Source organism: Ranitomeya variabilis, chromosome 8 (genome assembly GCF_051348905.1).
Source record: "Ranitomeya variabilis isolate aRanVar5 chromosome 8, aRanVar5.hap1, whole genome shotgun sequence".
NCBI lineage: Eukaryota > Metazoa > Chordata > Amphibia > Anura > Dendrobatidae > Ranitomeya > Ranitomeya variabilis.
The window spans coordinates 91,239,990-91,260,404 of NC_135239.1; the positions used below are offsets into that span (position 1 = coordinate 91,239,990).

The 20,415-nt window shown below is 43.9% G+C and overlaps 1 protein-coding gene across 3 annotated transcripts in view; it reads right to left on the reverse strand.

The window, feature by feature from the left end:
• The window catches only part of LOC143787636 (complement factor H-related protein 4-like), a 533,302-nt gene that overhangs the window by 198,983 nt on the left and 313,904 nt on the right, over positions 1-20,415 (reverse strand). For all 3 annotated transcript variants that reach the window (XM_077276561.1, XM_077276560.1, XM_077276559.1), the window contains exon 5: positions 15,729-15,911. In XM_077276561.1, the coding sequence (XP_077132676.1) occupies positions 15,729-15,911 (183 nt within the window). The remainder of the gene's footprint in view (positions 1-15,728; positions 15,912-20,415) is intronic.

Here is a 20,415-nt window from a genome sequence, read left to right on the forward strand (position 1 = left end):
CTCAGTGTGGATATTTTGTAAGGGTTTTTTACTGACCGCATAGACCCCTTTTCTATTTTCTGCTATCTAGAATTAGTGGGCCTCTTTTGCTGAATCTGCTTTCACCCCTGTGTATGTGCCTTCCTCTTACCTCACCGTTATTATCTGTTGGGGGCTTCTATATCTTTGGGGATTATTTCTCTGGAGGCAAGAGAGGTCTTTCTTTCTCTCTAGGGGTAGTTAGTTCCTCAGGCTGGCTCGAGACGTCTAGGATTTTAGACACGTTCACCGGCTGCCTCTAGTGTGGCTGGATAGGTTCAGTTTTGCGGTCAGTCCAGTTTTCCACCTCCCTAGAGCTTGTCCTATGTTTAGCCACCTTGCTAGAGTATTTGTGATCCTCAACCACTAAGGATCATAACAGACTGCAAAAGGACAAGCAAGGACTTAACTTTGCTGAACGCGTCAGAATGTCAGGGAAATCCAAGAACCGTGCCTCCAGGCAACAACAATTGGCAACTGGCATTGATTGAGGGATAAAGCCAGACTAAAATAGCCGAGCAGAAAGAAGATCAGTGGAAGCAGCTGCAGATACTAAATCCAAGAAGCAGCTATACCACTCAAAACCACAGGAGGGAGCCCAAGAGCAGAATTCACAAAAGTGCTACTTACAACCACCGGAGGGAGCCCAAGAGCGGAATTCACAACAGTACCCCCCCCTTGAGGAGGGGTCACCGAACCCTCACCAGAGCCACCTGGCCGATCTGGACGAGCCAAGTGAAAAGCACGAACCAAATCGGCGGCATGGACATCAGAGGCAACCACCCAAGAATTATCCTCCTGACCATAACCCTTCCACTTGACAAGATACTGAAGCCTCCGCCTCGAAAAACGAGAATCCAAAATTTTTTCAACCACATATTCCAATTCCCCCTCAACCAACACCGGGGCAGGAGGATCAACAGAGGGAACCACAGGTACCACATATCTCCGCAACAACGATCTATGGAAAACATTGTGGATGGCAAAAGAGGCTGGAAGGGCCAAACGAAAAGATACTGGATTGATAATCTCAGAAATCTTATAAGGACCAATAAACCGAGGCTTGAACTTAGGGGAAGAAACCTTCATAGGAACATGACGAGAAGATAACCAGACTAAATCCCCCACACAAAGCCGAGGAACAACACACTAAAGGCGGTTAGCAAAACGCTGAGCCTTTTCCTGAGACAACGTCAAATTGTCCACCACATGAGTTCAAATCTGCTGTAACCTGTCCATCACGGAATCAACACCAGGACAATCAGAAGGCTCAACCTGCCCTGAAGAAAAACGAGGATGGAAACCAAAATTACAAAAAAAAGGCGAAACCAAAGTAGCCGAACTGACCCGATTATTAAGGGCAAACTCGGCCAAAGGCAAGAAAGCCACCCAATCATCCTGATCAGCAGACACAAAGCATCTCAAATAGGTTTCCAAGGTTTGATTAGTTCGCACAGTTTGGCCATTTGTCTGAGGATGGAACGCCGAAGAAAAAGACAAATTAATGCCCATCCTAGCACAAAAGGAACGCCAAAACCTGGAGACAAACTGGGAACCTCTGTCAGACACAATATTCTCTGGAATGCCATGCAAATGAACCACATGCTGAAAAAACAATGGAACCAAATCAGAGGAGGAAGGCAATTTAGACAAAGGTACCAAATGGACCATTTTAGAGAACCGGTCACAAACCACCCAGATAACAGACATCCTCTGAGACACAGGAAGATCCGAAATAAAATCCATGGAAATATGCGTCCAGGGCCTCTCAGGGACAGGCAAAGGCAAAAGCAACCCACTAGCACGGGAACAGCAAGGCTTAGCCCGGGCACAGGTCCCACAGGACTGCACAAAAGAACGCACATCCCGCGACAAGGAAGGCCACCAAAAGGACCTAGCAACCAAATCCCTGGTACCAAAAATCCCAGGATGACCGGCCAACACAGAACAATAGACCTCAGAAATTACCTTACTTGTCCATCTATCAGGAACAAACAGCTTCCCCACAGGACAGCGGTCAGGTTTATCAGCCTGAAATTCCTGAAGCACCCGCCGTAAATCAGGGGAGATGGCAGAAAGAATCACCCCTTCTCTAAGAATGCCAACCGGCTCAAGAACTCCAGGAGAATTAGGCAAAAAACTCCTAGAGAGGTCATCCGCCTTAACATTCTTAGATCCCGGAAGATACGAGACCACAAAATCGAAACGGGAGAAAAACAGGGACCATCGAGCCTGTCTAGGGTTCAGCCGCTTGGCCGACTCGAGGTAAATCAGATTCTTATGATCGGTCAATACCACAACGCGGTGCTTGGCTCCCTCAAGCCAATGTCGCCACTCCTCAAATGCCCACTTCATAGCCAACAATTCCCGATTGCCGACATCATAATTGCGTTCCGCAGGCAAAAACTTTCGGGAGAAAAAGGCACATGGTTTCATCAAGGAACTATCAGAATTCCTCTGTGACAAAACGGCCCCTGCCCCAATCTCAGAAGCTTCAACCTCAACCTGAAAACGAAGAGACACATCAGGCTGACGCAAGACCGGGGCAGAAGTAAATCGGCGCTTAAGCTCCTGAAAGGCCTCCAGAGCCTCAGAGGACCAATTTGCCACATCAGCGCCCATCTTCGTCAAATCGGTCAGGGGCTTAACCACACTAGAGAAGTTGGCAATGAAACGGCGATAAAAATTAGCAAAGCCCAAAAATTTCTGAAGGCTCTTCACAGATGTGGGTTGAACCCAGTCATGAATGGCTTGGACCTTAACAGGATCCATTTCTATAGACGAAGGAGAAAAAATAAACCCCCAAAAAAAGACCTTCTGGACCCCAAATAGGCACTTAGACCCCTTCACAAATAGAGCATTATCACGAAGGATCTGGAATACCATCCTGACCTGCTTCACGTGAGACTCCCAATCATTGGAAAAAATCAAAATATCATCCAAATACACAATCAAGAATTTATCAAGATAATTGCGAAAAATATCATGCATGAAGGACTGAAATACAGAAGGAGCATTAGAAAGCCCGAAAGGCATCACCAGGTATTCAAAGTGGCCTTCGGGAGTATTAAATGCAGTTTTCCATTCGTCACCCTGTTTAATACGAACAAGATTATACGCCCCTCGAAGGTCAATCTTGGTAAACCAACTAGCCCCCTTAATCTGAGCATACAAATCAGAGAGCAAAGGTAAAGGGTATTGGAATTTGACCGTGATCATATTAAGAAGGCGATAATCAATACAGGGTCTTAAGGAGCCATCCTTCTTGGCAACGAAAAAGAATCCTGCTCCCAATGGTGATGAAGACGGCCGAATATGCCCCTTCTCTAAAGACTCTTTAACATAGCTCCGCATAGCGGCATGCTCTGGCACAGACAGATTGAAGAGTTGGCCCTTAGTGAACTTACAGCCAGGAACCAAGTCGATAGCACAATGACAGTCCCTATGAGGAGGAAGGGAACTGGACTTGGGCTCATCAAATACATCCTGGAAATCTGACAAAAATTCAGGAACACCAGAAGAGGGGGAAGAGGAAATTGACATTAAAGGAACGTCACTATGTACCCCTTGACAACCCCAACTAGTCACAGACATCGATTTCCAATCCAACACTGGATTGTGTACTTGTAACCATGGAAAACCCACTACAACAACATCATGTAAATTATGCAACACCAGAAAACGACAATCTTCCTGATGTGCTGGAGCCATGCACATAGTCAGCTGAGTCCAATACTGAGGTTTATTCTTGGCCAACGGTGTAGCATCAATACCCCTCAAGGGAATAGGACTCTGCAAAGGCTGCAAAGAAAAGCCACAGCGCCTGGCGAAATCTAAGTCCATTAAATTCAGGGCAGTGCCTGAATCCACAAATGCCATGACAGAGAAAGATGACAATGAGCAAATCAAGGTCACAGACAGGAGAAACTTAGGCTGTACAGTACTAATGGTAACAGATCTAGCGACCCTCTTAATACGCTTAGTGCAATCAGAAATAGTATGAGCAGAATCACCACAGTAAAAACACAGCCCATTCTGACGTCTGTATCCCCTCTGTTCCGCTCTAGTCAGAATCCTATCACATTGCATAGGCTCAGGATTCTGTTCAGAGGACGCTGCCATATGGTGCACCACTTTGCGCTCGCGCAGGCGCCGATCAATCTGAATGGCTAGGGACATAGATTCGCTCAAACCAACAGGCGTGGGGAACCCCACCATAACATCTTTAAGGGCTTCTGAAAGACACTTTCTGAAAATTGCTGCCAGAGCATCCTCATTCCATTTAGTGAGCACAGACCATTTTCTAAATTTCTGGCAGTACAATTCTGCCGCTTCCTGACCCTGACACAGGGCCAAAAGTGTTTTCTCAGCATGCTCTACAGAGTTAGGTTCGTCATACAATAATCCGAGCGATTGAAAAAATGCATCTACATTAAGCAATGCCGGATCCCCTGACTCAAGGGAGAATGCCCAGTCTTGAGGGTCACCACGCAGCAGAGAAATAACTATTTTAACTTGCTGCGTGGGGTCACCAGAGGAACGGGGTTTCAGAGCAAAAAACAATTTGCAGTTATTTTTAAAGTTCAAAAACTTAGATATATCCCCGTAAAACAAATCTGGAGTAGGAATTCTAGGCTCTAAGGCTGGAGTCTGAACAACATAATCTTGTAAACTCTGAACTCTTGCAGCAAGCTGATCCACACGAGAAAACAAACCCTGAACATCCATGTCTGCACCCAAATCAACCCAGAGATTAAGAGGAAGGAAAAAGACAAAACACACTAAAGAAAAAAAAAATGGCTCAGAACTCTTTTTCTTTTCCTTCTTTTGAGATGCATTCAACTCATTCTGGGCCAGTTGCACTGTTATGGACTGGTAATTTAGGAGCGACATGCGACTAGCTCTGGGCAGGTGGTAACTATACAGACCGCAGTCCCTGATCTTAACACACTAGCAGTAGCCGTGGAATGTTCCTGTCACTCCCTGGACATCTCGTCACAGCCGGAGAACTAGCTACCCCTAAAGGTAGAAACAGGAAAGCTATCTTGCCTCAGAGAAAATCCCCAAAGGATAGGACAGCCCCCCACAAATATTGGCTGTGAGAGGAGAAGGAAATGACATACGTAGTATGAAACAAGATTTAGCAAAGGAGGCCAATTCTAGCTAGATAGACAGTAAGGAAAGAAACACTGTGCGGTCAGTAATAAAAACTAGAAAAAGTCCACCGCAGAGATATGGAAAAATCTCCACACCTGACTAAAGGTGTGGAGGGCAAAATCTGCAGCCCAGAGCTTCCAGCTTAGCTAAATAGATACATACTGATAAGCTGGACAAATGAACAAAACATAAATGTGCTGAACAATAAGTCCACAACAAGTGGACTGCAAAAGGACAAGCAAGGACTTAACTTTGCTGAACGGGTCAGAATGTCAGGGAAATCCAAGAGCCGTGCCTCCAGGCAAGAACAATTGGCAACTGGCATTGATTGAGGGATAAAGCCAGACTAAAATAGCCGAGCAGAAAGAAGATCAGGGGAAGCAGCTGCAGATACTAAATCCAAGAAGCAGCTATACCACTCAAAACCACAGGAGGGAGCCCAAGAGCAGAATTCAAAAAAGTGCTACTTACAACCACTGGAGGGAGCCCAAGAGCGGAATTCACAACAGTGGACCTTGTGCAGCAGTGCATCAAGATCTGGATAGTCCCTCAAAAAACTCTGCACGACCAAGTTGAGCACATGTGCCAGACATGGGATGTGAGTGAGGTTGCTTAGGACCAGAGCTGCCACCAGATTTTGGCCATTGTCACACACTACCATGCCTGGCTGGAGATTCGCTGGCACAAACCACACGTCGCTTTCCTACTTGATGGCATTCCAGAGCTCCTGCGCTGTGTGGCTTCGATTCCAGAAAGAAATTAATTTCAATACGGCCTGTTGACGTTTGGCCATGGCTGTGCTCATATCGGTCGTAACAGGTAAGCGTTCACGGGTCCATGTGGAGGTGGACTGTGATGGCTCCTGCAGCACTGATTCAGAGGAACTGGAGTATGAGGAGGAGTCAATGTGTACAGACTGGATTCCTGCAATCCTTGGAGTTGGCAAAACACGTAGCGCCACTCTCAAGATCTGTACCCGGCTCCACAACATTTACCCAATGGGCAGTGAGGGAAAGGTATCGTTCCTGTCCATGGTGACTGGTCCACGCATCGGTGGTGAGGTGGACCTTGCTACTGATGGCGTTTAGTAGCGCATGTTTAATGTTTCCCTCCACATGCTTTTGCAGGGCAGGGACGGCTTGCCTGCTGAAATAAAAGCAGCTGGGCACGTTGTATTGTGGGACTGCCAATGCCATCAAGTTACAGAAGGTGTCAGTCTCCACCAGCCTGAATGACAGCATTTCAAGGGACAGTAGTTTTGCAATGCCAGCATTCAGAGCCTGTGCTCAGGGATGGTTTGCCGAGAATGGCCGCCTTTTCACCAATGCCTGTGCTACCGATGGCTGTAGACTGGGCTGGGAATGTGAGGATGACATGGAACGTGGTGCTGTGGGTGGAATTACACTGGGTCTTTGTACAACAGTGCCAGAGGTTCTTCCATGGCGATCCTGTGAGGAAGCTGAACCAGCTGTGTGTAAGCTGGAGGAAGAGGCTACAACACAAGCTGAGGAGGTGTGTTATGATCCCAATGGTAGAGGATCTCAGAGATTACAGCAAAGTCTGCAAACATAAATACCAGCTCATAGGGAAGTGGTAACTAGGCTGACCATATACCTGATCCTAGCACAAACAACTAACAGTAGCCGGGGAACGTGCCTACGTTGATTCTAGACGTCTCGCGCCAGCTGGAGAACTAACTAACCCTGTCAGGGAAAATAAGACCTCTCTTGCCTCCAGAGAAAAGACCCCAAAGTTATAATACAAGCCCCCAACAAATAATAACGGTGAGGTAAGAAAAAAAGACAAACGTAAGAATGAACTAGATTTTAGCAAAGAGAGGCCCACTGACTAATAGCAGAAGATAGTAAGATGACTTATATGGTCAGCAAAAAACCCTGCAAAATATCCACGCTGAATATCTAAGAAACCCCGAACCGACTAACGGTGAGGGGGGAGAATATCAGCCCCCTAGAGCTTCCAGCGATATAAGGAATCACATTTTGTACAAGCTGGACAAGAATATGAACAATGCAAATAAACAAAAATAAGAAAGCAGGACTTAGCTTATCTTGCAAAGAACCAGGACGTGAAGACAGGAGCAAACAGAAATGAACTGATTACAATGATGCCAGGCACTGGACTGAGAATCCAGGAAGTTTAAATAGCAACACCCCAGGCCTAACGAACCAGGTGAGTACCAACCTGGGAAAAAACAATCCAAGTGCCAAACCACTAGTGACCACAAGAGGGAGCCAAGAAGTATAGTTCACAACAGTACCCCCCCTTTAAGGAGGGGTCACCGAACCCTCACCAAGACCACCAGGGCGATCAGGATGAGCAGCGTGGAAGGCACGAACCAAATCGGCCGCATGAACATCAGAGGCGACCACCTAGGAATTATCCTCCTGACCATAGCCCTTCCACTTGACCAAATACTGAAGCCTCCGTCTAGAGAGACAAGAATCCAAGATCTTCTCCACCATGTACTCCAACTCGCCCTCAACCAACACCGGAGCAGGAGGCTCAACAGCAGGAACCACAGGCACAACGTACCGCCGCAACAAAGACCTATGGAACACGTTGTGAATGGCAAACGACACCGGAAGATCCAAACGAAAAGAAACTGGGTTAAGAACTTCCAAAATTTTATAAGGACCAATAAAGCGAGGCTTAAACTTAGGAGAGGAAACCTTCAGAGGGACATACCGAGAAGACAACCAAACCAATTCCCCAACACGAAGTCGGGGACCCACACCGCGGCGGCGGTTGGCAAAACGCTGAGCCTTCTCCTGTGACAACTTCAAGTTGTCCACCACATGATTCCAAATCCGCTGCAACCTATCCACCACGGAATCCACCCCAGGACAGTCAGAAGACTCAACATGACCCGAGGAGAAACGAGGATGAAAACCAGAGTTGCAGAAGAATGGCGAAACCAAAGTAGCGGAACTAGCCCGATTATTAAGGGCAAACTCAGCCAATGGCAAGAAGGTCACCCAATCATCCTGGTCCGCAGAAACAAAACATCTCAAATAAGCCTCCAGTGTCTGATTAGTTCGCTCCGTTTGGCCATTAGTCTGAGGATGAAAGGCAGATGAAAACGACAAATCAATGCCCATTTTAGCACAAAAAGATCGCCAGAATCTGGACACAAACTGGGATCCTCTGTCGGACACGATATTCTCAGGAATGCCGTGTAAACGAACCACATTCTGAAAAAACAAAGGAACCAGATCGGAAGAGGAAGGCAACTTAGGCAAGGGCACCAAATGGACCATCTTGGAAAAACGATCACACACCACCCAGATGACAGACATTCCTTGAGACACCGGAAGATCAGAAATGAAATCCATGGAAATGTGTGTCCAAGGCCTCTTCGGGACGGGCAAGGGCAAAAGGAACCCGCTAGCACGAGAACAACAAGGCGTAGCCCGAGCACAAGTCCCACAGGACTGCACAAATGACCGCACATCCCGTGACAAGGAAGGCCACCAAAAGGACCTAGCCACCAAATCTCGGGTACCAAAAATTCCCGGATGCCCTGCCAACACCGAGGAATGAACCTCGGAAATAACTCTGCTGGTCCACTTATCAGGAACAAACAGTCTGTCGGGTGGACAAGAGTCAGGTCTACCAGCCTGAAATCTCTGCAACACACGTCGCAAATCAGGAGATATGGCCGACACGATTACTCCCTCTTTAAGAATACCAGCTGGCTCTGAGACTCCAGGAGAGTCAGGCACAAAGCTCCTAGAAAGAGCATCAGCCTTAACATTCTTCGAACCAGGCAGGTACGAGACCACAAAGTCAAAACGAGAGAAAAACAATGACCAACGAGCCTGTCTAGGATTCAGGCGCTTAGCAGACTCGAGATACATCAGATTTTTGTGATCAGTCAAGACCACCACACGATGCTTAGCACCCTCGAGCCAATGACGCCACTCCTCAAATGCCCACTTCATGGCCAACAACTCCCGATTACCAACATCCCAACATCATAGTTCCGCTCAGCAGGCGAAAACTTCCTAGAGAAAAAAGCACATGGTCTCATCACAGAGCAACCAGAGCCTCTCTGCGACAAAACAGCCCCAGCACCGATCTCAGAAGCATCCACTTCAACCTGAAAGGGAAGTGCGACATCAGGCTGGCACAAAACAGGCGCCAAAGTAAACCGGCGCTTCAGCTCCTGGAAGGCCTCCACGGCTGCAGGAGCCCAATTAGCCACATCAGAACCTTTCTTGGTCATATCCGTCAAAGGTTTAACAACACTAGAAAAGTTAGCGATAAAACGACGGTAGAAATTAGCAAACCCCAAGAACTTCTGAAGACTCTTAACAGACGTGGGTTGAGTCCAATCATGAATAGCTCGGACCTTGACTGGGTCCATCTCCACAGCAGAAGGGGAGAAAATAAAACCCAAAAAGGAAACCTTTTGCACTCCAAAGAGACACTTTGAGCCCTTCACAAACAAAGCATTATCACGCAAAACCTGAAACACCATCCTGACCTGCTTTACATGAGAATCCCAATCATCAGAAAAAAACAGAATATCATCCAGATAAACAATCATAAATTTATCTAGATACTTCCGGAAGATATCATGCATAAAGGACTGAAACACTGAAGGAGCATTAGAGAGCCCAAAGGGCATCACCAAGTATTCAAAATGACCTTCGGGCGTATTAAATGCAGTTTTCCATTCATCTCCCTGCCTAATGCGCACAAGGTTGTACGCACCACGAAGATCTATCTTGGTGAACCACTTGGCACCCTTAATCCGAGCAAACAAGTCTGACAATAGTGGCAAAGGATACTGAAACTTAACAGTGATTTTATTCAGAAGCCGATAGTCTATACAAGGTCTCAAAGACCAGTCTTTCTTGGCCACAAAAAAGAATCCCGCACCAAGAGGTGGAAGAGGATGGACGAATATGCCCCTTCTCGAAAGACTCCTTGACATAAGAACGCATCGCGGCATGCTCGGGTACAGACAAATTAAATAATCGTCCCTTAGGAAATTTACTGCCAGGAATCAAATCTATAGCGCAGTCACAGTCCCTATGAGGAGGAAGAGCACTGGACCTGGACTCACTGAATACATCCTGATAGTCATACAAATACTCAGGAACTTCTGAAGGAGTAGAAGAAGCAATAGACACCGGCGGAGAATCGCAATGAATTCCCTGACAACCCCAACTCGACACAGACATAGCCTTCCAATCCAAAACTGGATTATGGGTCTGTAACCATGGCAGACCTAAAACGACCAAATCATTCATTTTATGCAGAACAAGAAAACGAATCACCTCCCGATGTTCAGGAGTCATGCACATGGTCACTTGTGTCCAATACTGCGGTTTATTTTCCGCCAGTGGCGTAGCATCAATTCCTCTGAGAGGAATAGGAACTTTTAAAGGCTCCAGGACAAAACCACAGCGCTTGGCAAACGACAAGTCCATAAGACTCAGGGCAGCACCTGAATCCACAAACGCCATAACAGGGTAGGAAGACAATGAGCAAATTAAAGTCACAGACAAAATAAATTTAGGCTGCAAATTACCAATGGTGACAGGACTGACAACTTTGGTTAGGCGTTTAGAGCATGCTGATATAACATGTGTAGAATCACCACAGTAAAAACACAGCCCATTCTGACGTCTATGATTTTGTTGTTCGGTTCTAGTCAGGATTCTATCACATTGCATTGAGACAGGTGTCCGTTCAGACAACACCGCCAGAGGATTAGCGGATTTGCGCTCCCGCAAACGCCGATCAATCTGAATAGCCAGCGCCATAGAATCATTCAGACTTGTAGGAATTGTGAAACCCACCATCACATTCTTAATGGCTTCAGAAAGGCCATTTCTGAAATTTGCGGCCAGAGCACATTCATTCCATTGAGTAAGCACGGACCATTTCCGAAAATTTTGGCAATACACTTCAGCTTCATCCTGGCCCTGAGAGATAGCCAGTAGGGCTTTTTCTGCCTGAATTTCAAGATTAGGCTCCTCATAAAGCAATCCAAGCGCCAGAAAAAACGCATCAACATCCGCCAATGCCGGATCTCCTGGCGCCAACGAGAAAGCCCAATCCTGAGGGTCGCCACGCAAGATTGAGATAACAATTTTAACTTGCTGAGCTGAATCTCCAGACGAACGAGGTTTCAAAGATAGAAACAATTTACAATTATTCCTAAAATTCCTAAATTTAAATCGATCTCCTCAGATCGACAGCTCAGGAATAGGTATCTTAGGCTCTGACATAGGACTGCTAACAACAAAATCCTGAATGCCCTGCACTCGTGCAGCAAGCTGATCCACACTAGTAATCAAGGTCTGAACATTCATGTCTGCAGCAAAGCTACAAGCCACTCAGAGAAAAAGGGGAAGGAAGAAAGAGAAGAAAAAAAAAACAAAAAAAAAACCTCAGAACTTCTTTTCTTTTAATCCCGCTTCTGCAATGCATTAACTATTCACTTGGCCTGGCATACTGTTATGATCCCAATGGCAGAGGATCTCAGAGATTACAGCAAAGTCTGCAAACATAAATACCAGCTCATAGGGAAGTGGTAACTAGGCTGACCATATACCTGATCCTAGCACAAACAACTAACAGCAGCCGGGGAACATGCCTACGTTGATTCTAGACGTCTCGCGCCAGCCGGAGAACTAACTAACCCTGTCAGGGAAAATAAGACCTCTCTTGCCTCCAGAGAAAAGACCCCAAAGTTATAATACAAGCCCCCAACAAATAATAACGGTGAGGTAAGAAGAAAAGACAAACGTAAGAATGAACTAGATTTTAGCAAAGAGAGGCCCACTGACTAATAGCAGAAGATAGTAAGATGACTTATATGGTCAGCAAAAAACCCTGCAAAATATCCACGCTGAATATCCAAGAACCCCCGAACCAACTAACGGTGAGGGGGGAGAATATCAGCCCCCTAGAGCTTCCAGCGATATCAGGAATCACATTTTGTACAAGCTGGACAAAAATATGAACAATGCAAATAAACAAAAATAAGAAAGCAGAACTTAGCTTATCTTGCAAAGAACCAGGACCTGAAGACAGGAGCAAACAGAAATGAACTGATTACAGTGATGCCAGGCACTGGACTGAGAATCCAGGAAGTTTAAATAGCAACACCCCAGGCCTAACGAACCAGGTGAGTACCAACCTGGGAAAAGACAATCCAAGTGCCAAACCACTAGTGACAACAAGAGGGAGCCAAGAAGTATAGTTCACAACAGAGGTGTTAGGTGCCGCTGAAGGTTGGCCTAGGTCCTCAGTGTGTTTTTGTAACTCCAGCACGTGCTTGGTCCGCACATGTTTCCACATATTTGTGGTATTGAGGTTGCTGACACTTTTCCCTCTTTTGACTTTCTGATTACACAGCTTGCATTTGACAAAGCAAATGTCATCTGTAACTGTGTCAAAAAAGGACCAGGCACTGCAAGTCTTGGGAGCGCCCATTTTGGCTTTTGGAAGAGGCATGCTCCTAATGGGTGCTGAAGTGGAGGCTACAGGCAACGCAGTCTTCCCCCTCCCTCTCCCTCCTTTTTGGGCCGTTCGGGGAATCTCTTTCTCAGAGCTGCTCCCACCACCTTCCTGTACCTCACACCATGATGGGTCAAGGACCTCATCATCTACACTACCCTCTTCCAACAACTGCTTCTCCTGGGTAGTCTCGGCAGCACAATACGCACCAGAAAGTGGCACCTGAGTCTCATCATCAGATGAGTACTGAGGTGTGCTGACCAGAGGCACTGGCCCACCCGCCTCTTCAGATTTAGAGAGACAAAACAGTTGGGCATCACTGCATACTGACTCTTCTTCCATTTCTTGAATGCTGCTTGGCTGGCCCCCTCTTTTCAAGCCAAAAGATTCAGAGAACAGAAGTAGAGATGGCTCCTGTACAGGGCTCTCTGACTGCCTGGGCAATTTGGCAGGTGGTGAAGAGACAGATGGGTGCTCTTTAGTGCTCTGGGCCTGAGAGGATGTGGCACTAATTGAAGTCAATGGGTTAGCTGCCATCCATCCGGCAACGGCTTCAATTTGTTTGTCCCACAGCAGTGGGGTACGGCGAGCTCCTACAAAGCTGCGCATGAAGGACTGTTCCCTGCTAAAACTGGGGGATGATGACGAGTCACCGGTGCCCGCAGCAGGCACAGAATCCCCACATCCTCTCCCTGCAGAAACTCCATGCCCACGACCACATGCCTTACTCCCTGCCTTCTTCATCTTGGTAGACTGATAAAGATAGGCAGAAAAGTACTAAGGGCTCAGTGTGCTTATTCCTGAACAGCTGCTAACAGGTATAAGAAACACTAATTTTATAGTGTGGACTAGACTGTAATATGAACTAATGTGGCCTACACAACTGTAAAGTAGAGTGTTTGGTGAACTTTATTAACTTTTTGTTTTTTTCGCAGAACAGACTACAGCGTGAGCTGAAATCACACATAGACCTTGCAGACAGCCGTGAATGGTGCTGCAAGGCCAAAAAAAGCTCCTCTATGTACTCCTATATAGTGTTTTTCCACAATCTAGCAGGATATGGATGGAAACCCACTAATAGGATAAATCTGAAAAAATGTGCAGCAGGCAGCACTAATTGAAAATAAGGACAATGGAACGGTATGAGGCCGTGACGCACGCTGAGCTGACTACAACCAGCTGTGGCTGCAGAACAGGCTGCAGTGTGAACTGCACTCACACACAGACCTTGCAGACAGCCGTGAACAGCGCTGCAAGGCAAAAACAAGGTTCTCACACAGCGGTTGCTAAATTAGCCTGGGTAAAGCACAATGAAGCAAATCGCTATCTCAAACTATCCCTCAGTCAGAACAGCAGCATCCTGTCCCTAACTGAATTCACAGCAGAGTGAACCCAAAATGGTGGCAGCAGCTTTTATAGTGCATCATGACATCATTTCAGCAGCCAATCACAGCCATGCCCTTACTTACATGCCTAACATGCATAACCGGATCTGCCCACACTTCTTAGGATTCCTCATTAGCTGAATTAAATCAAACTGGCTCATTGAATTATGGGAACTTCCGATTCCGATATCCGATATTGAGAAAGTATCGGAACTCAGTATCGGAATTCCGATACTGTGAATATCGGCCGATACCCGATATTTGCTCAACACTAGTTCTGTGTGGTTTCAGCAACATTTATGATTTCCTTCATACTAGCCGCGCATTTATACTGTATATGGTTGTACTGTGCAAGTGATTATTATTATGCATCATACCATAGTTCCTCAAGACCACTTTTGTAATTTGTCAGTCTTTTTACGGTGTGTTGTGGCATCCTTTTAGTTGGCTGCTTCACATATTGCGTTTAAAAAAATATTTTCTGGATTTTCCATTTTTGTATTTTGCACAAGTTTATTTTATTTTTGTATTTAATAAAAATGTACCTGGTTCATTATGTATTATTTTGTCCTGTTTGTTTTCATGGATTTATATGTTGTACCTCATCTAGTGTTTAGATGGTGTAACTTTATTTTAAAAAGATCACTTTGCTGTACAGCATCCCAATATTGCCTATTAATCAAAAGTAAAGAAGCCCAGCGTGAATTATGGAATTGCATTTTAGATATAGTAAATCTTTATTTCCTCTGTTAGGAAGGGCCATATTTATACAAATCCCCCATCTAGCATCTCGGCAATTGGTTGTAGGGCCAGGTGAAGTAGGTATGTGATTGTTTTTTGACTGATGTAATTATTGTCATTGAGGGTTTTTTTTACAAATATGGTTCTGCCTGCCATTAGGAGAAATCTGAATTTCTCGAGGAAATCTTAAATTTTACATAATGTCAGCAATTTGTATTCTGTAAATGTGATATACACTTTGAGAAATCCACAAATTGACAAATATATTTCATATTCTCTTCATAGCAAGAGAGAGCCTGTCTGTCTCAAATGCCTAGACTGAATTTAAGTCCCAGTCCGGACCTGGTAAGAAGCAGGCAGATTGATAAACCAAGGTTTCTCATTTCAATGATTCTGTCCATATCAGTTAACAATAAGTGGTGATTGCGCGATGCTTCCTATTCATCAATGTGCCAACTATCCAAGACTTCATCCAATTTTTAATGTTTCATGTGACTAAAAATCGATCTGAATACTTTTCTGCCCAGTGATGATAAAAGTATTCTCAGAGTGATACCTTTACTGGCTAACCAGAAATGATTTTTTTCTATTTGTAATTTTGCCTGAAGAAGGAGCCTTTGTGCTCTGAAAGCTTGCAAACATATTATTTTCTGGTTAGCCAATAAAGGTATCACTCTGAGAATACTTTTGTCATCACTGGGCAGAAAAGTATTCACATCGATTTTTCTGGCTAACACGGTACCACAATATAATTTGTTATTGAACATCATGTGACTAAAAATAAATCCTATTCTACCTGGCATTTATGCCCCTTTTATATGCCACAGATTGATGCTTGAAAATTTTTTTCATTTGCAGATCTTAGCAACACCTGCTAATACCTTAATTTGCACAACCCTATATATCCTAGAAATAATCAATTATACTTACTTGAACATTTCGCCATAGTAAATTCTCCATTAGGGAGACACGTTCTAATTCCAGTGGTCTTTCCGTCTGGTGTCCGAAAAGGAGATTTACACCTAAAATTCACTTCTTCTCCTTCCAGATAGTTTGATTGTAAGTTTACAAGTTCAGCATTTTCCAAATACGTCTTGTTGTTGGAACATTGTCCTATAAGATACAAAGACATTTATATGAGCTCCTGTTTATTTTTAGCATTGTTACATGATAGTACAGGTCCTTCTGAAAAAATTAGCATATAGTGTTAAATTTCATTATTTACCATAATGTAATGATTACAATTAAACTTTCATATATTATAGATTCATTATCCACCAACTGAAATTTGTCAGGTCTTTTATTGTTTTAATACTGATGATTTTGGCATACAACTCCTGATAACCCAAAAAACCTGTCTCAATAAATTAGCATATTTCACCCGTCCAATCAAATAAAAGTGTTTTTTAATAACAAACAAAAAAAACATCAAATAATAATGTTCAGTTCTGCACTCAATACTTGGTCGGGAATCCTTTGGCAGAAATGACTGCTTCAATGCGGCGTGGCATGGAGGCAATCAGCCTGTGACACTGCTGAGATGTTATGGAGGCCCAGGATGCTTCAATAGCGGCCTTAAGCTCATCCAGAGTGTTGGGTCTTGCGTCTCTCAACTTTCTCTTCACAATATCCCACAGATTCTCTATGGGGTTCAGGTCAGGAGAGTTGGCAGGCCAATTGAGCACAGTAATACCATGGTTTAATTGTAATCATTACATTATGGTAAATAATGAAATTTAACACTATATGCTAATTTTTTGAGAAGGACCTGTAATTGCACCGTGTTCCTTCCAGCAACTGCATATATTCAAGTGTGGAATATTTGCTGCAGAAACTTTTGCAGCTGTCACATCCATCTGAATATTAATTGCAGAAATCCATGCACATTCTGCCATATCAATCCTAGTTAGATACATGTAAGGAATTTTTTAGTTACATAAATTGCAGCAATATCTTATTTAACTGGTATCCTAAGTTACCATGTAAAAAATGGGTTGGGGTCACTTAGGCAATAGTTATCATAAGGACACGATCACACATTCGGTATTTGGTCAGCATTTTACAGTGGGTACAGAAAGTATTCAGACCCCTTTAAATTTCTCACTCTTTGCTTCATTGCTGCCATATGATAAATTCAAAAATGTTTTTTTTTCTTAATAATGTACACTCTGCACCCCATCTTGACTGAAAAAAAACAGAAATGTAGACATTTTTGAAAATGTATTAAAAAAGAAAAAAAAAAAAATCACATGGTCATAAATATTTAGACCCTTTACTCAGACACTCATATTTAGGTCACATTTTTTCCATTTCCTTGTGATCCTCCATGAGATGGTTCTACTCCTTCATTGGAGTCCAATTGTACAAATAGTCCCCAAAACATAATTATAGTACAATTATTAGCATACACATAATTGCATATTGATGCTAAATTGCTAAAGAAAAAGAGAGCAAACGGTACACATAGTCGGTATAACTAGGTTCTAATGTAAATATGGCTTATATGTGTATATATACGTCCAAATTTAGGCATACAATATAGATAGGGCGCTACATGAGGTTGGTAAGTAGTAGCATATTGGACAGACTATGATACAGGAAAATATAACAGTTGGTCATACATCATGGTAGCCTTAACACCTGCTGCTGCCGGCCAGATACTAATACTGGCCGAGGACCTACAACCAGACCAATAGTAGCCAATAAGTTATCCCCCAAATGCCAAGATGGAAATATGATGTAGAATAGCCACAGCCTAACGCAAGTATTTACCCATAGTGTGTCATGGACTGGCGCGACCGTGCTCTCACCTCAAAGTAGGAGAGAAAAAAAACATACCCATGAGGATGCAGACCTTAGGTCTGTGTGAGGCTGAGTGGGCAAAGTCCTAATCGGTAAAAAAGGGGGGGTAAGGAGGGTTATAAAACTGTCAGCTTGCACGCCCAGGCTGTGTTAGGGAAAAAGCGCTCGCATTGGAGACAGGCTTACCTTGCAATTACCTTGCTTACCCGATTAGGGCTTTGCCCACTCAGCCTCACACAGACCTAAGGTCTGCATCCTCATGGGTATGATTTTTTCTCTCCTACGTTATCACAACCACCTTCTCCCTGGTCCAATACTTATGCTATATGCCCTATCTTACAGAAACCACTTATCACTTGCCTATACGGGCACATCTTTCTCCAACCCTCTACTTCTAACGGTATGTGATTACCCCCTCACTTACAATAGTTCTAATCACTCACCATCCAAAGTAACATTGTGCCAATATTGGTTGGTTCTGTACTGTTTTTGTATTACTGTAGCAACTGTACCGCCATGTTTGCCATACACTGGATGACCAGTATTGTAAATACTTTGTTTATTTGTTTGTTCATTTTATTTTATATGTTATTTGCACTTTCAGTAACTGAGGAAGGTCCATTTTGGGACAGAAACGTTTTTGTTGCTGACAATAAAACATATCTCCAGATACAATAAGTTGAGTGCCAGGTTTTTTTCATATATGGTTACGGTGTTGGAACCTACCTGAGCACCACTAAGATTAAGGCAGTGCACGAGTCTAACTTTTGATTTGAGCAGGAGGGAATAAGTCACCCGTGACTCGCCTGTTCAGCAAGGCTACAGCACGGTCTTGGTCCCTGCTGGCTTTTAAAATGGTTGTCCACTACTAGTACAACCCCATGCTTAAACTAAATGTTATGTTACGATAAAATAATAAAGCCTATTCTCACCTACCATGCAGGTGACGTTCTCCCGGCGTCGACACTCATTCTCCCCAGGGTTGTGATATGGTGTTGTGACACGTGACACTGGCACCCAATCAGAACTTGCATCACTGTCTCTGTCTTCGGACAATCTGAACATGAAGAGGAAGCCAGGGATCAGTGGCAGCCTGGACTTTCTCTTTCTGTTCAGTTTGTCAAAAGGCGGAGGCAGTGACGCCAGCACTGATTGGGTACCGGGCATCACGTGACCCAGGACCGTGAGTGCTGACACCTCTGGATTGGAGCCTGCATGGGAGGTGAGTAAAGGTTTTATTATTTTATCATGGCATAACATTTAGTTTAAGAAGGGGTTGTGGGAAATATATCCATCTCTGAAATTGGAGCGTTTAAAAATCAAACACACCTGGTTGTGATTGTACAGCAAGTGCCTGATATCTGCTGCCCACAGATTGGGCAGCATATATCAGCTGACAGGTTGACTGTTATTTACCATTAAATGTCCAGAGAATTTTGTTTGCACTTTGTTTTTTTCCTACCCTTCTACAAGAGCCATGACTTTTTTGTTTTTCCATCAAAATTAAAGTGTGAGAGTTCAAGTTTATCTTTTCAGTATATCCAATACAATGTATTCTATTCTATTCAGTGTATCTAATATGATTCTTTCATATTTAATTCCTTTTGCCTATTAAGATTTGCCTGATGTATTTGTTCTGGACTAATAACTTTAACCAGAATTGGTATAACATAATTGCATCCAGAATGACCCGAGCTATAAAACAGTTGTTATTTATTAGTTAGTAGTTTATTTGTTAGTGATATAGTACTATATAAGGATGGGCCTTACAGGGAACTGCAGCCCTGACGAAGAAGGATCGTATCCTTCGAAACGTGTTGGATTGCTTTGTCCCTTCACGTGCCCATCCATCCAGCTGTGTGAAATCACATTTTTTCCACGCCCCTTTCACACTCCGCCACTGCTTCGGCGTCGCTTCTGGCCAGGGCATGCCTGAAGCTGGCAGTTCAGCCTAGCTCCCTGTGACCAGCGAGGAGGAACATAGTAGGGGAGAAAGCTCCTGCACTATCTCCCAGCCCCACAGTCCTACGGCGCGGGACCGAACACATATTATTCATCGGGAGAAGACAGACACACCAAGCTACTCTAAGGTATCATCACTCAGTAAGTGCATGAACACAAACTGTCCTTTTATTCAATGTGTAGCGAAGGATTAAATTGCAACTGACGCCATTATATTGCTCCTTGATTACCGGAGCTGTACAAATTTTTTCCTCAGTGTGGGCATTAAATCTCCCTGTGTCCATCTTCACTCTTCGCTTACCAACGAATCTTTTCAGCGCAAGTGACAACTTATATATATTTCTTAACAATAGGAATTTAGAATACACTGCACACTGTACTGGAATTCTATGCAAAATAATTGAATTTTATTTATGAAACATAAGTAAGGGAGCAAAAACAAGTATACAGAGAGCGACTACAGATAATGTTTGACGTTTCGACTCTCCCAAGTCTAAGTCGCTAAAAGATAAAATGAAAACAAATATAAGTATCAACATAAATATTTACTATCATATAGTCAAAACAGGACAAATAAAAAAATAAAAAAAAAATTCTACAATACAATGGTAAAAATGTGAATCACCATAGAACAACATAAGCACCAACTGATTACCGCAAAGGTATATAGAGAAAGTTTGAAGAACTCGGTGCAGTAAGTTGAGAGGGTATCTGTAGCCATTGCGATTCATAGATAAGGATAAATTTAGAAAGCAGGATAATCAGAATTGGATATAGCTATTTTTAGAAGGAGAAGGGATTACCTTAGTTATATTGATAATAGGTATTCTGAAACACTCTTAAAGAAATGTAG